Genomic DNA, 18,088 nt, shown 5'->3' with positions numbered 1-18,088 from the left:
TGTACCACATCTTCTTTATCCATTCGTCTGTCGATGGGCATTTAGGTTGCTTCCATGACCTGGCTATTGTAAATAGTGCTGCAAGGAACATTGGCGTGCATGTATCTTTTGAATTATGGTTTTCTCTGGGTATAGGCCCAGTAGTGGGATTGCTGGGTCATATGGTAATTCTATTTTTAGTTTTATAAGGAACCTCCATACTGTTCTCCATAGTGTCTGTATTAATTTACATTCTCACCAACTGTGCAAGAGGGTTCCCTTTTCTCCACACCTTCTCCAGCATTTGTTGTTTGTAGATTTTCTGATAATGCCCATTCTAACTGGTGTGAGGTGATAGCTCATTGTAGTTTTGATTTGCATTTCTCTAATAATTAGTGATGTTGAGCATCTTTTCATGTGCTCCTTGGCCATCTGTATGTCTTCTTTGGAGAAATGTCTATTTAGGTCTTCTGCCCATTTTTGGATTGGGTTTTTTTTTTTTTTTTACTATTGAGCTGCATGAGCTGTTTTTGTATTTTGGAGATTAATCCTTTGCCCGTTGATTTGTTTGCAAATATCTGAGCCCCATTCTGAGGGCTGTCCTTTCGTCTTCTTTATGGTTTCCTTTGCTGTGCAAAAGCTTTGAAGTTTGATTAGGTCCCATTTGTTTATTTTTGTTTTTATTTCCATTACTCTAGGAGGTGGATCAAAAAAGATCTTGCTGTGATTTATGTCAAAGAATGTTCTTCCTATGTTTTCCTCTAAGAGTTTTATAGTGTCTGGCCCTACATTTAGGTCTCTAATCCATTTTGAGTTTATTTTTGTGTATGATGTTAGGGAGTGTTCTAATTTCATTCTTTTACATGTAGCTGTCCAGTTTTCCCAGCACCACTTATTGAAGGACTGTCTTTTCTGCATTGTATATCCTTGCCTCCTTTATCATAGATTACTTGACCATAGGTGCGTGGGTTTATCTCTGGGCTTTCTATCTTGTTCCATTAATCTGTGTTTCTTTTTTTGTGCCAGTACCATATTGTCTTGATGACTGTAGCTTTATAGTATAGTCTGAAGTCAGGGAGTCTGATTCCTCCAGCTCCTTTTTTTTCCCTCAAGACTGCTTTGGCTATTCGGGGTCTTTTGTGTCTCCATACAAATTTTAAGATCTTTTGTTCTAGTTCCGTAAAAAATGCCATTGGTAATTTGATAGGGATTGCATTGAATCTGTAGTTGCTTTGGGTAGTATAGTCATTTTCACAATATTGATTCTTCCAATCCAAGAACATGGTCTATCTCTCCGTCTGTTGGTATCATCTTTAATTTGTTTCATCAGTGTCTTATAGTTGTCTGCATACAGGTCTTTTGTCTCCCTAGGTAGGTGTATTCCTAGGTATTTTATTCTTTTTGTTGCAGTGGTAAACGGGAGTGTTTCCTTAATTTCTCTTTCAGATTTTTCATCATTAGTGTATAAGAATGCAACAGATTTCTGTGCATTAATTTTGTAACCTGCAGCTTTACCAAATTCATTGATTAGCTCTAGTAGTTTTCTGGTGGCATCTTTAGGATTCTCTATGTGTAGTCTCATGTCATCTGCAAACAGTGACAGTTTTACTTGTTCATTTCCAATTTGTATTCCTTTTATTTCTTTTTCTTCTCTGATTGCTGTGGCTCGAACTTCCAGAACTATGTTGAATAATAGTGGTGAGAGTGGACATCCTTGTCTTGTTCCTGATCTTAGAGGAAATGGTTTCAGTTTTTCACCATTGAGAATGATGTTGGCTGTGGGTTTGTCATATATGGCCTTTATTATGTTGAGGTAGGTTCCCTCTGTGCCCACTTTCTGGAGAGTTTTTATCATAAATGGGTGTTGAATTTTGTCAAAAGCTTTTCCTGCATCTATTGAGATGATCGTGTGGTTTTTATTCTTCAGTTTGTTAATATGGTGTATCACATTGATTGATTTGTGTATATTGAAGAATCCTTGCATCCCTTGGATAAACTCCACTTGATCATGGTGTATGATCCTTTTAATGTGCTGTTGGATTCTGTTTGCTAGTATTTTGTTGAGGATTTTTGCATGTATATTCATCAGTGATATTGGTCTGTAACTTTCTTTTTTTGTAGTATCTTTGTCTAATTTGGTATCAGGGTAATGGTGGCCTCATAGAATGAGTTTGGGGGTGTTCCTTCCTCTGCAATTTTTTGGAAGAGTTTGAGAAGAATGCGTGTTAGCTCTTCTCTAAATGTTTGATAGAATTCACCTGTGAAGCCGTCTGGTCCTGGACTTTTGTTTTTTGGAAGATTTTTAATCACAGTTTCAATTTCATTGCTTGTGATTTGTCTGTTCATATTTTCTACTTCTTCTTGGTTCAGTCTTGGAAGGTTATACCTTTCTAAGAATTTGTCCATTTCTTCCAGGTTGTCCATTTTATTGGCATAGAGTTGCCTATAGTAGTCTCTTAGGGTGCTTTGTATTTCTGCGGTGTCTGTTGTAACTTCTCCTTTTTCATTTCTAATTTTATTGATTTGAGTCCTCTCCCTCTTTTTCTTGATGAGTCTGGCTAATGGTTTATCAATTTTGTTTGTCTTCTCAAAGAACCAGCTTTTAGTTTTATTGATCTTTGCTGTTGTTTTCTTTATTTCTATTTCATTTATTTCTGCTCTGATCTTTATGATTTCTTTCCTTCTGCTAACTTTGGGTTTTGTTTGTTCTTCTTTCTCTAGTTCCTTTAGGAGTAAGGTTAGATTGTTTATTTGAGATTTTTCTTGTTTCTTGTTTCTTATAGCTTGTATAGCTATAAACTTCCCTTTTAGAACTGCTTTTGCTGCATCCCATAGGTTTTGGATCGTTGTGTGTTCATTGTCATTTGTCTCTAGGTATTTTTTGATTTCCTCTTTGATTTCTTCAGTGATCTCTTGGTTATTTAGTAACGTATTGTTTAGCCTCCATGTGTTTGTGTTTTTTATGTTTTTTTTCCCTGTAATTCATTTCTAATTTCATAGCGTTGTGGTCAGAAAAGACACTTGATATGATTTCAATTTTCTTAAAGTTACTGAGGCTTGATTTGTGACCCAAGATGTGATCTATCCTGGAGAATGTTCTGTGCACACTTGAGAAGAAAGTGTAATCTGCTGTTTTTGGATGGAATGTCCTATAAATATCAATTAAATCTGTCTGGTCTGTTGTGTCATAAAGCTTCTGTTTCCTTATTTATTTTCATTTTGGATGATCTGTCCATTGGTGTAAGTGTGGTGTTAAAGTCCCCCACTATTATTGTGTTACTGTCGATTTCCTCTTGTATAGCTGTTAGCAGTTGCCTTATGTATTGAGGTGCTCCTATGTTGGGTGCATATATATTTATAATTGTTATATCTTCTTCTTGGAGTGATCTCCTGGTCGTTATGTAGTGTCCTTCCTTGTCTCTTGTAACATTCTTTATTTTAAAGCCTATTTTATCTGATATGAGTATTGCTACTCCAGCTTTCTTTTGATTTCCATTTGCATGGAATATCTTTTTCCATCCCCTCACTTTCAGTCTGAATGTGTCCCTAGGTCTTAAGTGGGTCTCTTGTAGAGAGCATATATATGGGTCTTGTTTTCATATCCATGTAGCAGGCCTGTGTCTTTTGTTTGGAGCATTTAATCCATTCACGTTTAGGGTAATTATCGATATGTATGTTCCTATGACCATTTTCTTAATTGTTTTGGGTTTGTTTTTGTAGGTCCTTTTCTCCTCTTGTGTTTCCCACTCAGAGCAGTTCCTTTAGCATTTGTTGTAGAGCTGGTTTGGTGGTGCTGAATTCTCTTAGCTTTTGCTTGTCTCTAAAGCTTTTGATTTCTCCATTGAACCTGAATGAGATCCTTTCCAGATAGAGTAATCTTGGTTGTAGTTTCTTCCCTTTCATCACTTTAAGTATATCATGCCACTCCCCTCTGGCTTGTAGAGTTTCTGCTGAGAAATCAGCTGTTAACCTTATGGGAGTTCCCTTGTATGTTATTTGTCGTTTTTCCCTTGCTGCTTTTTTTTTTTGTGGTACGCGGACCTCTCACTTTTGTGGCCTCTCCCGCTGCGGAGCACAGGCTCTGGACGCGCAGGCCTAGTGGCCATGGCTCACAGGCCCAGCCGCTCCGCGGCATGTGGGATCTTCCCAGACTGGGGTACGAACCCGTGTCCCCTGCATCAGCAGGCGGACTCTCAACCACTGCGCCACTACAGAAGCCCTCCCTTGCTGATTTTAATAATTTTTCTTTGTCTTTAATTTTTGCCAATTTGATTACTGTGTGTCTTGGCGTGTTTCTCCTTGGGTTTATCCTGTATGGGACTCTCTGCGCTTCCTGGACTTGGGTGGCTATTTCCTTTCCCATGTTAGGGAAGTTTTTGACTATAATCTCTTCAAATATTTTCTCGGGTCCTTTCTCTCTCTCTTCTCCTTCTGGCACCCCTATAATGTGAATGTTGTTGCGTTTAATGTTGTCCCAGAGGTCTCTTATGCTGTCTTCATTTCTTTTCATTCTTTTTTCTTTGTTCTGTTCCGCAGCAGTGAATTCCACCATTCTGTCTTCCAGGTCACTTATCCGTTCTTCTGCCTCAGTTATTCTGCTATTGATTCCTTCTAGTGTAGTTTTCATTTCAGTTATTGTACTGTTCATCTCTGTATGTTTGTTCTTTAATTCTTCTAGCTCTTTGTTAACATTTCTTGCATCTTCTCGATCTTTGCCTCCATTCTTTTTCCGAGGTCATGGATCATCTTCACTATCATTATTCAGAATTGTTTTTCTGGAAGGTTGCCTATCTCCACTTCATTTAGTTGTTTTTCTGGAGTTTTATCTTGTTCCTTCTTCGGGTACATAGCCCTCTGCCTTTTCATCTTGTCTATCTTTCTGTGAATGTGGTTTTTGTTCCATGGGCTTCAGGATTGTCACAATCTATCTTTTGATAGAAAATTTTTCTCAGGAGCTTCTGGTAAACTGCTTATAGCTCACTGTCTAGAACTATATTCATATGTCTCCGTGTTGTGAAGGTGGCTAAAAAAAGAGGTATTTAGCATTTTCATCAGTGTAGGCAGGCAGGTAGGAAGGGATTTGGTGTTGAATTTTCGGTATCTGCCACATAAGGTATACATGAGGGTAGTATTCCTCGTCTATAGCACTATTCTTGACAGTTTGTAAGTGCATAGGACTTGTTTGATACTCGAGTGGAGTGCTTCTTAGGTGTATCCAAAAATTCAAACTTATATTTTCATCCTTTTTAAATGGTTACAAAGCAAAGGTTAGATAGTAGTCAAAAAAAAAAAAAAAAGGTCTCAACCAAACATGTCAAAAATTTGCTTACTCCTTTATTTGGAATACCTCTGACTTTTCAGTTTCACTGTTTTTCATTCTGAGGAGTTATTCAAATAAGAGTAAGAAAATTAGCATCAGATTAAATGAGCTCAACTGTTTAGTCAGCCACCCATCATAGATGTGCACTAGCTCTGCAGTGGGTCTGTTTTAGTTGTGTTGACCCCTGATAGGTGGGGCTTATGTTCCAGGGTGACGGTATGGTCTGGCAGAGCACTATAAGCTGCATGTTTCCTTGATTGCCCAGACTCTTAGACAAGGTCTCAAGAGAGTGAGTTTTGACTTTTTTCTCCCTATGGTTCTTCCCAGGCAGTGATGCAGGTGATGAAACAGATAATATGTTTATATAACATGATGTTTGTTTGCTTGTTTTTTTGTTTTTTTTTTTTTCTGTGGTACGCGGGCCTCTCACTGTTGTGGCCTCTCCCGTTGCGGAGCACAGGCTCCGGATGTGCAGGCTCAGCGGCCATGGCTCACAGGCCTAGCCGCTGTGCGGCATGTGGGATCTTCCCGGACCAGGGCACGAACCCGTGTCCCCTGCATCAGCAGGCGGACTCTCAACCACTGTGCCACCAGGGATGCTTGTTTTTTCGTTCCTCCCAATTTTATATTGATATTTTGAAAATATTTAAGCTTATGGAAAAGTTAGGACATGGCATTTTAATCAAAAGAATACTAGTACTAGGTTTAAAAAGTCAGATAGTAAGGCAAAGCTCATAATGAAAAAGATCAGTATCTGACTCTTCTCTCCTCCCCACCCCTTATTCCCACTCTTAGAGCCAACCACCTTCAACTCTCTCTACCTTGTTTATCTTCTCCTTTATAAATGAAATGTTTATGCTTCTATTTTTAAAATATTTCATATTTAGATTATGAATTATGAGAATTTAGCTGTCATATCTATTTTGTCTCATGTAGACACACACACACACACACACACACACACACACACACACTCTTCTCCCATTACCATGACTGTATCATATTTTGTAGTTAAATCAATAGTCAGTGTTTATCTTACTATGAATATATAGATAATCACATGAATGCTACCTAGTTTACTCTGAATATTTTCCTTTTCTTATATGACTCTCTTTCTCTTTTTTTGTTTGCTAGTTTTCTATATATTTATCAATAATCCATGTATGAACTCTGCAGCAGAAACATAAAACTCTCAGTAGGATCAAATACATCAGATCATTTCTCAGTTCCTTTTTTTTTTTTCTGGAGACATCCCTCTTAGATCTCGTGGTCTTTCTGCCCTAATACAGTCTGATCTGCTCTGCAGATACTGTTGTATAACTCCTCTTCACAACATTTTAGGAATTCTCTTTGGAGAGGTTGAATGGGAGGTTGAAACCTTGCATATCTGAAGATGTTTCTTCTTACCTGCACTTTTGATTTCTAATTTGCTTCTGCTGTGTAACAGTTGTCCCCAAATTTAGTGGCTTAAACAACAACCATTGATGTAGGTTATGATTCTGTGACTTAGCAATTTGCATAGGATTCAGCTGCGCAGTTCTTCTGGTCTCAGCCAAGTTCACTTATACAGCTGCCAGTCAGCTAGGCAGCTCTGCTTCTTCAGGATGGCTGGCTGTCAGATGAGGCAGTGGAGGTGCCTGGGCCATGTGTCTTTCATTATCTAGGTTAGTCTAGGCTAGTCAGAGAAAGCAAAAGCATGCAAGGTCTGTTTACATTGTTAAAATATGAAGAGTTCTTATCCATGAACATGAAATATATCTCCTTTAATTTAGGTGTCCTTTGGTGTTCTTTAATAGAGTATATTTTTCTTACAGATTTTGTGCATCTTTGTAAGATTTATTTCTTGCTACCTTATAGTTTTGTGTGCATGGGGGGGTGTTAATGTAGATACTTTTCCTCTTCTTTTGCCAATTCATTATTATGGGTGAATTAGAATGCTGTTGTCTTTTGTGTTTTGATCTTGTTTTCCAGCAACTGTACTGAACTCTGAACTCTATAGGTAAACTCCAATAGTTTCTCTCTCTTCCCTCAATCCCCTACCTCCTTTTCCTCCCTCTCTTTCATTTTCTCCCTCTTTGAGTGTAGGTCATTGTATTCTCTGCACAAAAAGAAAATTTGGTCTCTTCCTTTCCAACTCTTATGCCTAATTTCTTTTTCTTGTCTTATTGGTTTAGGTAAGACCCCCAGGATAATGTTGAATAAAAGTGTCTTTCTTTCTGAACTTATTACTTGGATGTTGGACTTCCAAAGTTTCATTTTCTTATCTTTGCTCTGTGATTTTTTTTCATCTCTTTTGTTAACTGTTCTACTTTTAAACAAAATCTTTAACAATGCCATTGATTTTTTTCATATTTTGCTTAAAATTTAATATCTTTATTTTCTAAAAGCTCTGTGTACTCTGTTTCTTATAGTAGCATTCTTATTTTATGAGTGCAGTTTTGTCTTTTTCCCTCTTCAGATTTTAAACGTTTGTTGTTTTTCTTTTTTTTAACTTTTTTTTTAATAAATAAATTTATTTATTTATTTATTTTTGGCTGCGTTGGGTCTTTGTCGCTGCATGCGGACTCTCTCTAGTTGCATCAAGAGGGGGCCAACTCTTCGTTGCAGTGTGCAGGCTTCTCATTGTGGTGGCTTCTTGTTGTGGAGAACAGGCTCTAGGTGCGTGGGCTTCAGTAGTTGTGGCACACGGGCTCAGTAGTTGTGGCATGCGGGCCCTTAGAGCGCAGGCTCAGTGGTTGTGGTGCACGGGCTTCGTTGCTCCATGGCATGTGGGATCTTCCCGGACCAGGGCTCGAACCCGTGTCCCTTGCATTGGCAGGCGGATTTTCAACCACTGCGCCACCAGGGAAGCCCCAAGGTTTGGTGTTTTTAAAAGAAAGTCTTTTGCTTTCTACCGCATTTTGTTTTTGAAATTCCCTTCTTTGTGGGTGTTTGGGTTTTGGTATGGTTATTTTATTTTGTCTGTTTTTCATGATACAGGTTTTCTATAGTGTTCATTGATCTTTGTTCATATTTAAGAATGAGGCACTGAATACCAATTGGAAGCTTTTTTTTCTGGTTAGGCCTCATTAACTGGTGGACTTCACTATAGGGTAATAAGAGTATGCCAGCTTTTTCACTGCAAAGACTCCTAAATGTCAGTATTTGTAGGTCATTCCTATTGGACTGTTTGAGTTCCTCATAGAAAAAGCCTACAAAGCTTATAAACCTTTTTTACAACAAGTATTTTATCATTCCTTTATTTTCCCAAAACGAAGTCTATAGAAATTATAACTTACCTACATACATAATCTCCCAAATCCTGTAATGTCTCAACTATAGTATAAAGTAGAAATGAAAGGAAATGTATATTTCAGTGTGTAAATGCCCAGGCATGACTACACTGGAAGACATAAGGAAGTAATTCAGATGCTTGCACTTATCCTACTTATTTAGTAGGACCACTGAATGTGATAACTTCCATTATAGACTCTATTATGAATGATATTGTTTTTAGTAATATAGTTTTCCAAAACAGTAAACAAGTTTCCAACAGCAGAAAAGTAAAATTGTCTCTCCTTTAACATGGCGATTGTATTCCTTGGAAATGGAGGCTCACATAATTACAAATATGTTTTTCACTACGTGACTATCTGATAGAACATTTGAAATTATGCAGGACACAGGATAGATTTCCATATTTTGGATTTTAGGATGTCTCGTGTACCTGGCCTAGACCTCTAAATGCCAGTTGTGTCCTCAATCATTATGATAACTGAAAATATCTCCACGAATTTCTAAAATGTCTCTTGGTTACAGTACCACTTGCCTTGAGAACCAGTACTTTAGAAGAAAGAGAATATGCCATAATTGACAAAACCAGAAAGACCAGAGTCAGAAGCAAAAGGTCAGCAACACCCAGAATAAGCACACAGGGTCATGTTTATCATTTTACATAAATGACATCATACAGAGCCCTTGGATAGTCCTCCCAACACCTTCTCCCAAGGTAGAGCTAATTCATTAGATCACCAGATCTAATTACTATAGACTTAATTTACCTGTGATTTTTCTTTGTTAATATCATTACCATGAAGTGAGCAAACTACTGCCAAGGTAACTGGGAGTAGATGTGTGCAGTACAGTCTTGACCTAGGCCTTTGCTCCGTTTGATTAGAGCAACTACTTTGTTCTTGACTTTCCTCTGCCATGATTATAAAAAGGCAAGCCATTTCATAGTTCTGCCTATTTTGTCTGTCAGTCTTTCTTCCCACAACCCAAAGTCTGATCCCTCTTCAAGTTCTGTCTGGCCTTTTAAATTTTTCCCAAATTTACCAAATTATAATGCTTTTCTTTCATCCTGTACAGTAGATTCCTTCTCTGAGTTGGCCACTCTTACACTCAATCAGTACTTTCCACCTCTTAGGTTTATGAAAAAGGGGAATCCTACAGTTGATAATTCTAGTATAAGGAGTGCCAAGGTGAAATTGTATTAGCCAGACTAAGTTACATTAGTTGCTACTAAAAACAACCCTAAAATCTCATTGGTTTAGGGCAAAAAAAGGAGTAATTGTCTCTAGACAAAATCCAGTGTGGTTATTCTTGGTCAGCGATATTCCTGGATGACTTTCCTCTAAGCAGTGACTTAGGGATGCAGGCTGTTTCATTTGTATGGCTTCCCCATCTTGTAGTTCTTTGCTTCCCTACATACAGATGGAGGAGGGAAACCAGGGAAGGTCTTATGGGACATTGTAAGGCCAGGCCTGGAAGTGGTATCTGATACTTCCATCCACATTCCTTTGACCAAAACACGATTTCACTCTATATCCAGAAAGGAGAAGACAGTTGTTATTGATACTGGTTAGCATTCTTTACCAGAATGGTCACTTTCTCTTGTTTAACAATATGAACAACAACAACAGGTATCTATTGAGCACCTGCTGGTACTAGCCACTTTGTTGATTCTTAAGGTTGAGGAACTTTCAGTCTATTAATGGAGTTTAAACAACTAAAAAACAGTACAATCAGTACTATGATAACGGTTTGTGTGTATTATAAGAGCATAAATGAGGACACAGCTAATCCAAATGACAACATTCAAAGACAATAAGTGATGCAAATAAAGTACTCTTGAAAGATGTTTATGAATGCTGTGGCTCGTAAGACTTTCAGATGCACTTCCATCCTTTAATAACTTTAATGTCTGGTATTACCACTTTATTTTCCTTAACTGTAGACTAGGTATAATATCTTCCTTGCTGACCTCACATAATTTCTATGAACATCAGATGAGATAATTAATGTGAATGAGCTTTGTACACATTATATAAATATAGACTTAAAGAAATAGTATTGTAGAGTAGAAAGAACCTTGTATTTGGTTAGATAAGACCTAAATGCTGGCAGTGGCTTTGCCTCTTATTAATTTTGTTTCTTTGGACTTCTGTGAGACTGTTTCTTTATCTATAATATCTGTGCTCTATAAGATAGATGTCATATGTAAATGCAGTAATGTTTATAAAAATTCTTTGGAAACTGTACATTTCTATTCAAACATAAGGTGTTCTTAATAATTAATACTGGTTAATCATCTAAAGCACTGGTGTCCAGATTAGGATTAAAAATCTACCCTATAGATTAATCTTGTTATGTGAGAGTTATACTCTAACTAATGCTGTTGGAAAATGCACCTTGTTTTATAGTATATCTCAGTCTATTTTCTAATAATGTGCATTATGATAGGCTTCTATTTTAGTAGCAGTTTAAGGTGTTGGGATATAACTATGAGATGAAAACCCTGCTTTTATGAAGCACTTTTGAAGGTTATTAGAAGTGAAATTGAGAATTACAGGTTTAATTTTAAGTGCTATCCTTATATTAACGTTTACTTTATAGATACTAACCAAAGAACACTATAATGAGTGGGCATTCTCATTCCAAGGAAGAAATTTGTATTAATTTTCATAAAGAGAGTCTTTGAACATGTCTTCCATGCTGTGTGGTTTCTCTTTTTGGTACTTTCCTTTATTCTCCCACTACCACCTTTCCTTCCCCACCTTCATTTTTTAATCTTCAGGCAAAGAGCAGATTAGGACAAAAATATGTATGACTTAATTCAGTGTAAGAATCATTTTAGTTTCACTACTAGTATTTGGTTTTAAATATTCAAGTTTGATGTTTCTTTGGTTTTAGGAAAGCTGGTTTCGGATAGCTGAAAATATGGGATTTCAGTGCCTAAAGTTCGAGAGCAAGGACCCCCGGCTAGATGGGATAGACTCACTTTCTGGAACTGAAATCCCCCTGCACTACATCTGCACATTGGCCAGTCATGCTGTCCACTTGGTGGTCTTCCATGAAAGGAGCGGCAACTACCTTTGGCATGGCCATCTACGGCTCAAAGGACACATTGACAGGAAGTTTGTTCCTTTTCGAAAGTTACAGTTTGGTCGTTACCCTGGAGCTTTTGACAGGTAAATTCAGGGTCTAAAGGGGAGATGTGAAACCTGTCTTGTTCAGTCATGAATTCTTATTCTTTCTTTTACATTTAGTAATTAAATCTAAAATGTAATTCATGTAAATCAGTTTTGAAATGTAAATATTCAACAGGAAGCAACTCATGCACATGTGCCCCAGGAAATATAATATATATCTGAATGTTCATAGCAACATTGTTCTTAATGCCCCACACAAAATGTATGTGCGCATAACGAGAAGAATCGTAGGGCAGGGAAACAAGGAACTCTGAACTCGCGCTCTGTGCAACAACAGAGATGAATCCTACAATGTTGAGTGACAAAAATAAGGCATAAAAGAATACAAATCTTTCTATATATATAAAGAGTTCAAACACAGGATAAAGTATGTTTGTGGATTTACATACTTACAAGTAAAAGTGTTCAAAACGTACAAACTTCCAATTATTATGAGATAAATAAGTTCTGGAAATCTGATGTACAGCATGGTGACTATAGTTAACACTGCTATGTTGTATATTTGATAGTTGCTAAGAGAGTAGATCTTGGGGCTTCCCTGGTGGCGCAGTGGTTGAGAGTCCGCCTGCTGATGCAGGGGACACGGGTTCGTGCCCCGGTCCGGGAAGATCCCACATGCCGTGGAGCGGCTGGGCCCGTGAGCCATGGCCGCTGAGCCTGCGCTTCCGGAGCCTGTGCTCCGCAACGGGAGAGGCCACAACAGTGAGAGGCCCACGTACCACAAAAAAAAAAAAAAAAAAAGAGAGTAGATCTTTAAAAATGATACCTGAGGTAATTGAAGAAAATATGCTTGAGTTTAACTATTTGCTTATATTGTATATTTTGAAGAGGCTGCCAATATTCTGAGTTAAATCCTTATAATAAGTCTTAACTTTTGTTTTCAGGCCAGAGTTACAACAAGTTACTATTGATGGATTAGAAGTTCTCATTCCAAAAGATCCAATGCACTTTCTGGAAGAAATACCACACTCTAGATTTATTGAGTGTAGGTATAAAGAAGCTCGAGCATTCTTTCAGGTTAGAGATAACCAAATATTGTACTTTTCAAATTAAAGGAAGTATATGTATAATATTTCTTGGGGGGGGGAATGAAGGAACTATGGAAAGTAAGTAAGAAAACATCTTTTCTGATTTGTCTATTTTCTTCTAGATGGTTTCAATTTTTTTTAAGTAGATTAAACATTAACCTTAAGGAACAATTTCTTCCCCAGTTGAATGGTTTGATATCTATGGAGACCTTGTTTTATTTGGAGACTGACAGGTTCAGCACTGGCCTCCACTTTTAGTTAGGATAGCCCATGAACTTTATAAAGATGGTATATTCTGTTCTTGAAGCAATCTGAGTAGGATGAAGCCATGTAGAATATGGACCATGCAGATTTAGAGAGGACTTCATAGAAAATACAGTTTTTCTCAGAGGGTTGGCACTGAATATGAATTTTTTGTGTTTTTGAAGGTTTTTGAAGATAAATGCTACACAAAGACCAAGTGCTTTTGAACTCTACTTTATTCTGCTGCTCTAGCTTTCTACTCAATAAACATTTATTAAAAGCTAGCTTCCCAGGAACTCTCCTGACCCCGGGGGATATAAAGATGATTTTAAAGGACATGAAAGTTCAGCTGTAAGAAATGACATGAAAGAGAGATACAGTGAAATCAGTCAAATATATGGTGGGGTTTTGGTACCCTAATTTTTCCACTTGCCCTTTATTTTCTGGGGTTCCCTTCCAAGAAAGCTGTGTACACAAGGATAGGAGTGGAATAGGAAAATGAAGTACCAGCTGTATCATCACTGGCCAAATGCCCAGCACCCACAAATGCAAGGTTTTTTCTGGTAGGCTGTACTGGCACCCAGGGCCTAGACCTGACAGCCTGGGTGGGCCTTCCTAGCCCTGTTCCCTTAAATCTGTAGTTATGTGACTGTGAAGCATACCCAGTCAGCCTCGTGGATGAAAAGCTGGAAAACCGCATGTGTGGCTGGGCCAGCAGTATTAGGCAAGTGCTGCCCATCATATCCCCACCACAGAGTAGTAGGAAGCAGAAGAGATGCAGACTGGTGCTTGCACTTGACCATGCATTCACTGTTCCTGCCTCAGGGGAGTTTTTTTCTGGTTGCCACCTCTGTCATAGCAATTACCACAATTAATTGTGAATGTCAGTCTTGTCCCCCTACAAGATTGTGTGAACTTCTTGATGGCAGGCATCTTATTTTACTCACCTCTGTAGCCCCAGTATCTAGCACAGTAGCTGGTGCAAAGAAAAGCTCCTCTAGTGATGGAAAAATGCATGAAGAATAAGGTGCTCATCCGAATCAAATGGTTTCTTTCCAGGACACTTATTAGAGCTACTCTATTACCTAGCAAGCATTTGCCCAAACTCATTTTATTGAACTTTGTGAGAAGGCAGTGTAAGATGTAAAATGTTTCAAGATATTGAGAAATCATGAGAATAGTGTTATATTTTTTTAATTGCATATTTTCACTTTTGCTTTTTAGATTTTAAGGGCAACCATTCAGTCAGCATTAGAGTAAAGAATGTGGATGACAGTTGCTCAGAGGGCTAATCAGCTTATCATAGCCTCATACTATTGGTGTTTAAAGTACCATCACATAGCAAGGCTATAATGCTATTGACAGGTTTCTCTTCATAACAGGATCAAGTGGAACTTTGTATTCATTCTCTTTTTTTTTATGCTGAATCTTTTTTTTTTAATTTTATTTATTTTTTAATTTTATTTTTGGCTGTATTGGGTGTTCGTTGCTGTGTGCAGGCTTTCTCTAGTTGCGGCGAGCAGGGGCTACTCTTGGTTGCGGTGTGCGGTCTTATTGCGGTGGCTTCTCTTGTTATGGAGCACGGGTTGTAGGCTTCAGTAGTTGTGGCACGCAGGCTCAGTCGTTGTGGCACACGGGCTTAGTTTCTCCGCGGCATGTGGGATCTTCCCGGACCAGGGCTTGAACCTGTGTCCCCTGCATTGGCAGGTGGATTCTCAACTACTGCGCCACCAGGGAAGTCCCAAACTTTGTCTTCATTCTTCATCATGTTATTTGTGTCCTTCACTAGTAGCAAGACAGACTCGTGATTACTGATTTGTTTTCCTCTTCTGCTAATGTACTGTTATTACTGATATAGAGTACCTAATGGGATTGATAACTTTTTTTAATCCTTACCCTTGTAAATGTTTCATTCTTCATCATTTCTTACGTTATAACCACAGGAAGGTCAGTTTTCAAATTAAGGTGAACATACATAACTTTGAACACTTGATGGCGCCAAACAGTCTTAAATACAATGCCTGGTGTTGGAAAAAAAAAAATCAATGAATCTACTAGATCTCACAAAGCAGCCTCCTAACTTTCTTCCTTTTTTTTTTATAATAATTTTTGGAAACGTTTTCAAACTTTCAGAAAAGTTACAGATGCAATACAAATAATTCTTTTTCCTGAATCATTTGCAAGTAAGTTGTCAACATCTGCCCCACAACTTCAAATAATTTAGTATTTCTTGAAAACAAGAACATTGTCCTACATGTCTTAGTACAAAAATCAGGAAATTAATATAAAGATTATTACCATTTAATCCTCATTCAAGTTTTGCTAATTATCCCAATAATGACTATTATAATAAAAGGATTCTGTTCAGAATCACATGTTGCATTTAATTTTTCTGTCTCTTTAGTTTCCTTCAGTCTGGAACAGTTTCACAATCACTTTTTAACTTTTATGACTTTGATACTTTTGAAGATTACAGGCCAGATATTTTGTACATTGTCCCTTGTTTGGGGTTTGTTTGGTTTTTCCTCAAGTTAGATTTAGGTTATATACCTTTAGTAGGAATAACACAGAAGTGATTCTGTGCTTTCACTTCATCCTGTTGGGCGCTGCATGATTTTGATTTGTCCCATTACTATTGACTTTTACATTGATTACGTGATTAAAGTGCTGTCTGCTGGCTTCGCCCTGGTGAAGTTTCTATTTTTCCCTTTGTAATTAATAGGTATTTGGCATGAAGGTACTTTAAAAGTCTGTAAATATTGTCAATATCTTCCTCAAACTTTCAAGTTTCTTTGTTTATATCAATATGAACTCATGATTTCCTATTTTCTTCAATGAGTTATAGTGCACTATTTTCTTCATTTATTTTGATCCTCAAACTGTTCCATATTTGGCCAGTGGAAGCCCCTTCACTTGACTTCTGTGTCTTTTTGACATGTCTCCATCATCTTTTGAGCACCTTCTTGCTTTTTGGCTCAAGATATTCTAGGTTCATCTTGTAATTTCCCTGCTACAATCCTGGAATCAGCCATCTCTCTGGATACTGATTCCTTTTAGAAGCCAAGCCTGGAGGCCAGATTTGCTTGCCTGCAGGACCTCCCAGTGACAGGAGTAGAGTGTGTGTGTATTTACTTCTGTATCTGTCTGTCTATCACGATCCATGAATCCACATTGATGTCTTCAGTCTAATTTATATTTCAATTAAATAACATAGGGTTCATTTCCATTTTTGTGACTCCCTTCTCAAACAGTGAGAAACCTGACTTATATTACCCTTAATATATTTACTTATTTGTTCAGTCTCCCATTGTTTCTGCTGTTCGCTCTCCCACATGGATGCTATCCTCATCCTGCTTAGGTGTTGCTCTCCCCCACTGGGCTACTCCCATATATAGACACACTTCTCATCTTGCTCAGGCTCTGGCTCCCCACACTGGACTCTTCTCCATGTGGATGCCCTCGACGCCTTCTCAGGCTCCGATACCCATGCCAGGCCACCACTGTGCGCTTTCTTGCTCTGCCTCATCTAATGGCTCTAGTTTAGAAGAGTCCAGGGAGGGAAGGAGAACAGAGGGGAAGTGCTCTCCTGGCTTACTTTATTTACTTTAATTATTTTCCCAATCTACCAAGAAGTTTAGGACTAGGATAATACACATTTTCCTGCACTTGATTTTGTTTCGGCAGTAACCATCAAAAAATAATTGATGAGCTTCAGTTTGTTGAGTTCCAGTAAAAAACTAGAGGGGAGTATGGAAATATCTGGACCCCTGGCCCAGAAATATCTAGAAAGCCACATTCATATCCTCTTTCTTCTACTAAGTTGCTCTGAGACCTGGGGCAAATTTCTGAGCCTTAGTTTCCTCATCTGTGAAATGAGTGGACACCTTCTGTCATTTTATTGTTTTTCATCTATATTTTGGGGAAAGATTTGGGGAAAGGTTGTCTGAACAGGAAAGATCATATGGACTGGTATTTAAATTAGGATTTAGTCTTTTTCTAAGAGGCATGGTAATCCCAAGATTTATATGAGACATTTTTAAATGAAAAGAAGTATGTATAACTATAACTTTTAAAGTCCATAACAGATGTATAAGGTGTATAGGTATATACGTGTTTATACTTTAACGCATATGAGGGTCAATTCTAAGAAATGGAATTTCTGGGAGTGTCATGTTATTTATTAAAGGTATGTCAGAGCTGGGAGAGTGTCTATGCAGGGGCAGCCTCAGTTGGACATAATTGTCAGAGTAATATTTTTGTATAACACAAAGTTTTCATTTCTGTTACTTAATTTGATCCTTTCAGTTACTCTGTGAAATAAGCCAAGGATTCACCATTAACTGATAAGAAAACTGAGGTTTCAAGATGTAAGTTACATAGTCATTATTGGCTGAGCATGGCGTAAATTCTGGGTCTCCAAATTTCTAGCTCCAGGCTTTCCCCCCTACAACAGGGATATGAACCTGCATCTCTCATGCCAATCATATGTTCTAAGAGAATTGTGGCTCTGAGGATGTTTTCATATTGAAAAGATCCCACATACTTTGTGTATTCTGGAGAATGTAACTTATCTTCAGGAATCCATCTTTTTTCCTAGGGATACTTTTTGCTTGAGATATATGGTCCTTCTAGGAACTATATTTCCTCCTGCTGTATTGTAAAAGAATGCCAGGATATTTTAAGATATCATGGGATGAGAGGGGATTAGTCAGTTATTTACTCATTTACGCATTTATCAATATGTGTTGCTCACATATTATATACCAGGCACCATTTTCAATTTGTACATACAGTGATGGAGAGATTCAGTACTTGCCTTAAAGGATTCATGTTTACAGCCTATTGGAGGAAATATAAATAGAATCAGCAATTAGAATGAAATATGATAAGGGGGATGGGTGAAATAGGTGAAGGGGATTAAGAGATATAAACTTCCAGGTATAAAACGAATATGTCATGGGGATGTAATATACACACTAGGGAATATAGTCAGTAATATTGTAATAACTCTGTATGATGACAGATGGTAGCTAGAGTTATCATGGTGA

At 37.8% G+C, this 18,088-nt stretch overlaps 1 protein-coding gene across 9 annotated transcripts in view; it reads left to right on the top strand.

The window, feature by feature from the left end:
- FKTN (fukutin) overlaps nt 1-18,088 on the top strand; it is an 89,414-nt gene that overhangs the window by 29,034 nt on the left and 42,292 nt on the right. For all 9 annotated transcript variants that reach the window (XR_010944929.1, XM_067743760.1, XM_067743759.1 and 6 more), the window contains 2 exons: nt 11,471-11,748; nt 12,654-12,786. Coding sequence is in view for 8 of the 9 variants with exons in the window: in XM_067743760.1 (XP_067599861.1) it covers nt 11,471-11,748; nt 12,654-12,786 (411 nt within the window). In the remaining variant the exon portion in view is untranslated. The remainder of the gene's footprint in view (nt 1-11,470; nt 11,749-12,653; nt 12,787-18,088) is intronic.

The sequence above is a fragment of the Pseudorca crassidens genome, chromosome 7, assembly GCF_039906515.1.
Source record: "Pseudorca crassidens isolate mPseCra1 chromosome 7, mPseCra1.hap1, whole genome shotgun sequence".
Classification (NCBI taxonomy): domain Eukaryota; kingdom Metazoa; phylum Chordata; class Mammalia; order Artiodactyla; family Delphinidae; genus Pseudorca; species Pseudorca crassidens.
The sequence above is the reverse complement of the archived record's forward strand: the minus strand, read 5'-3'. Positions and strand labels throughout refer to the sequence as shown.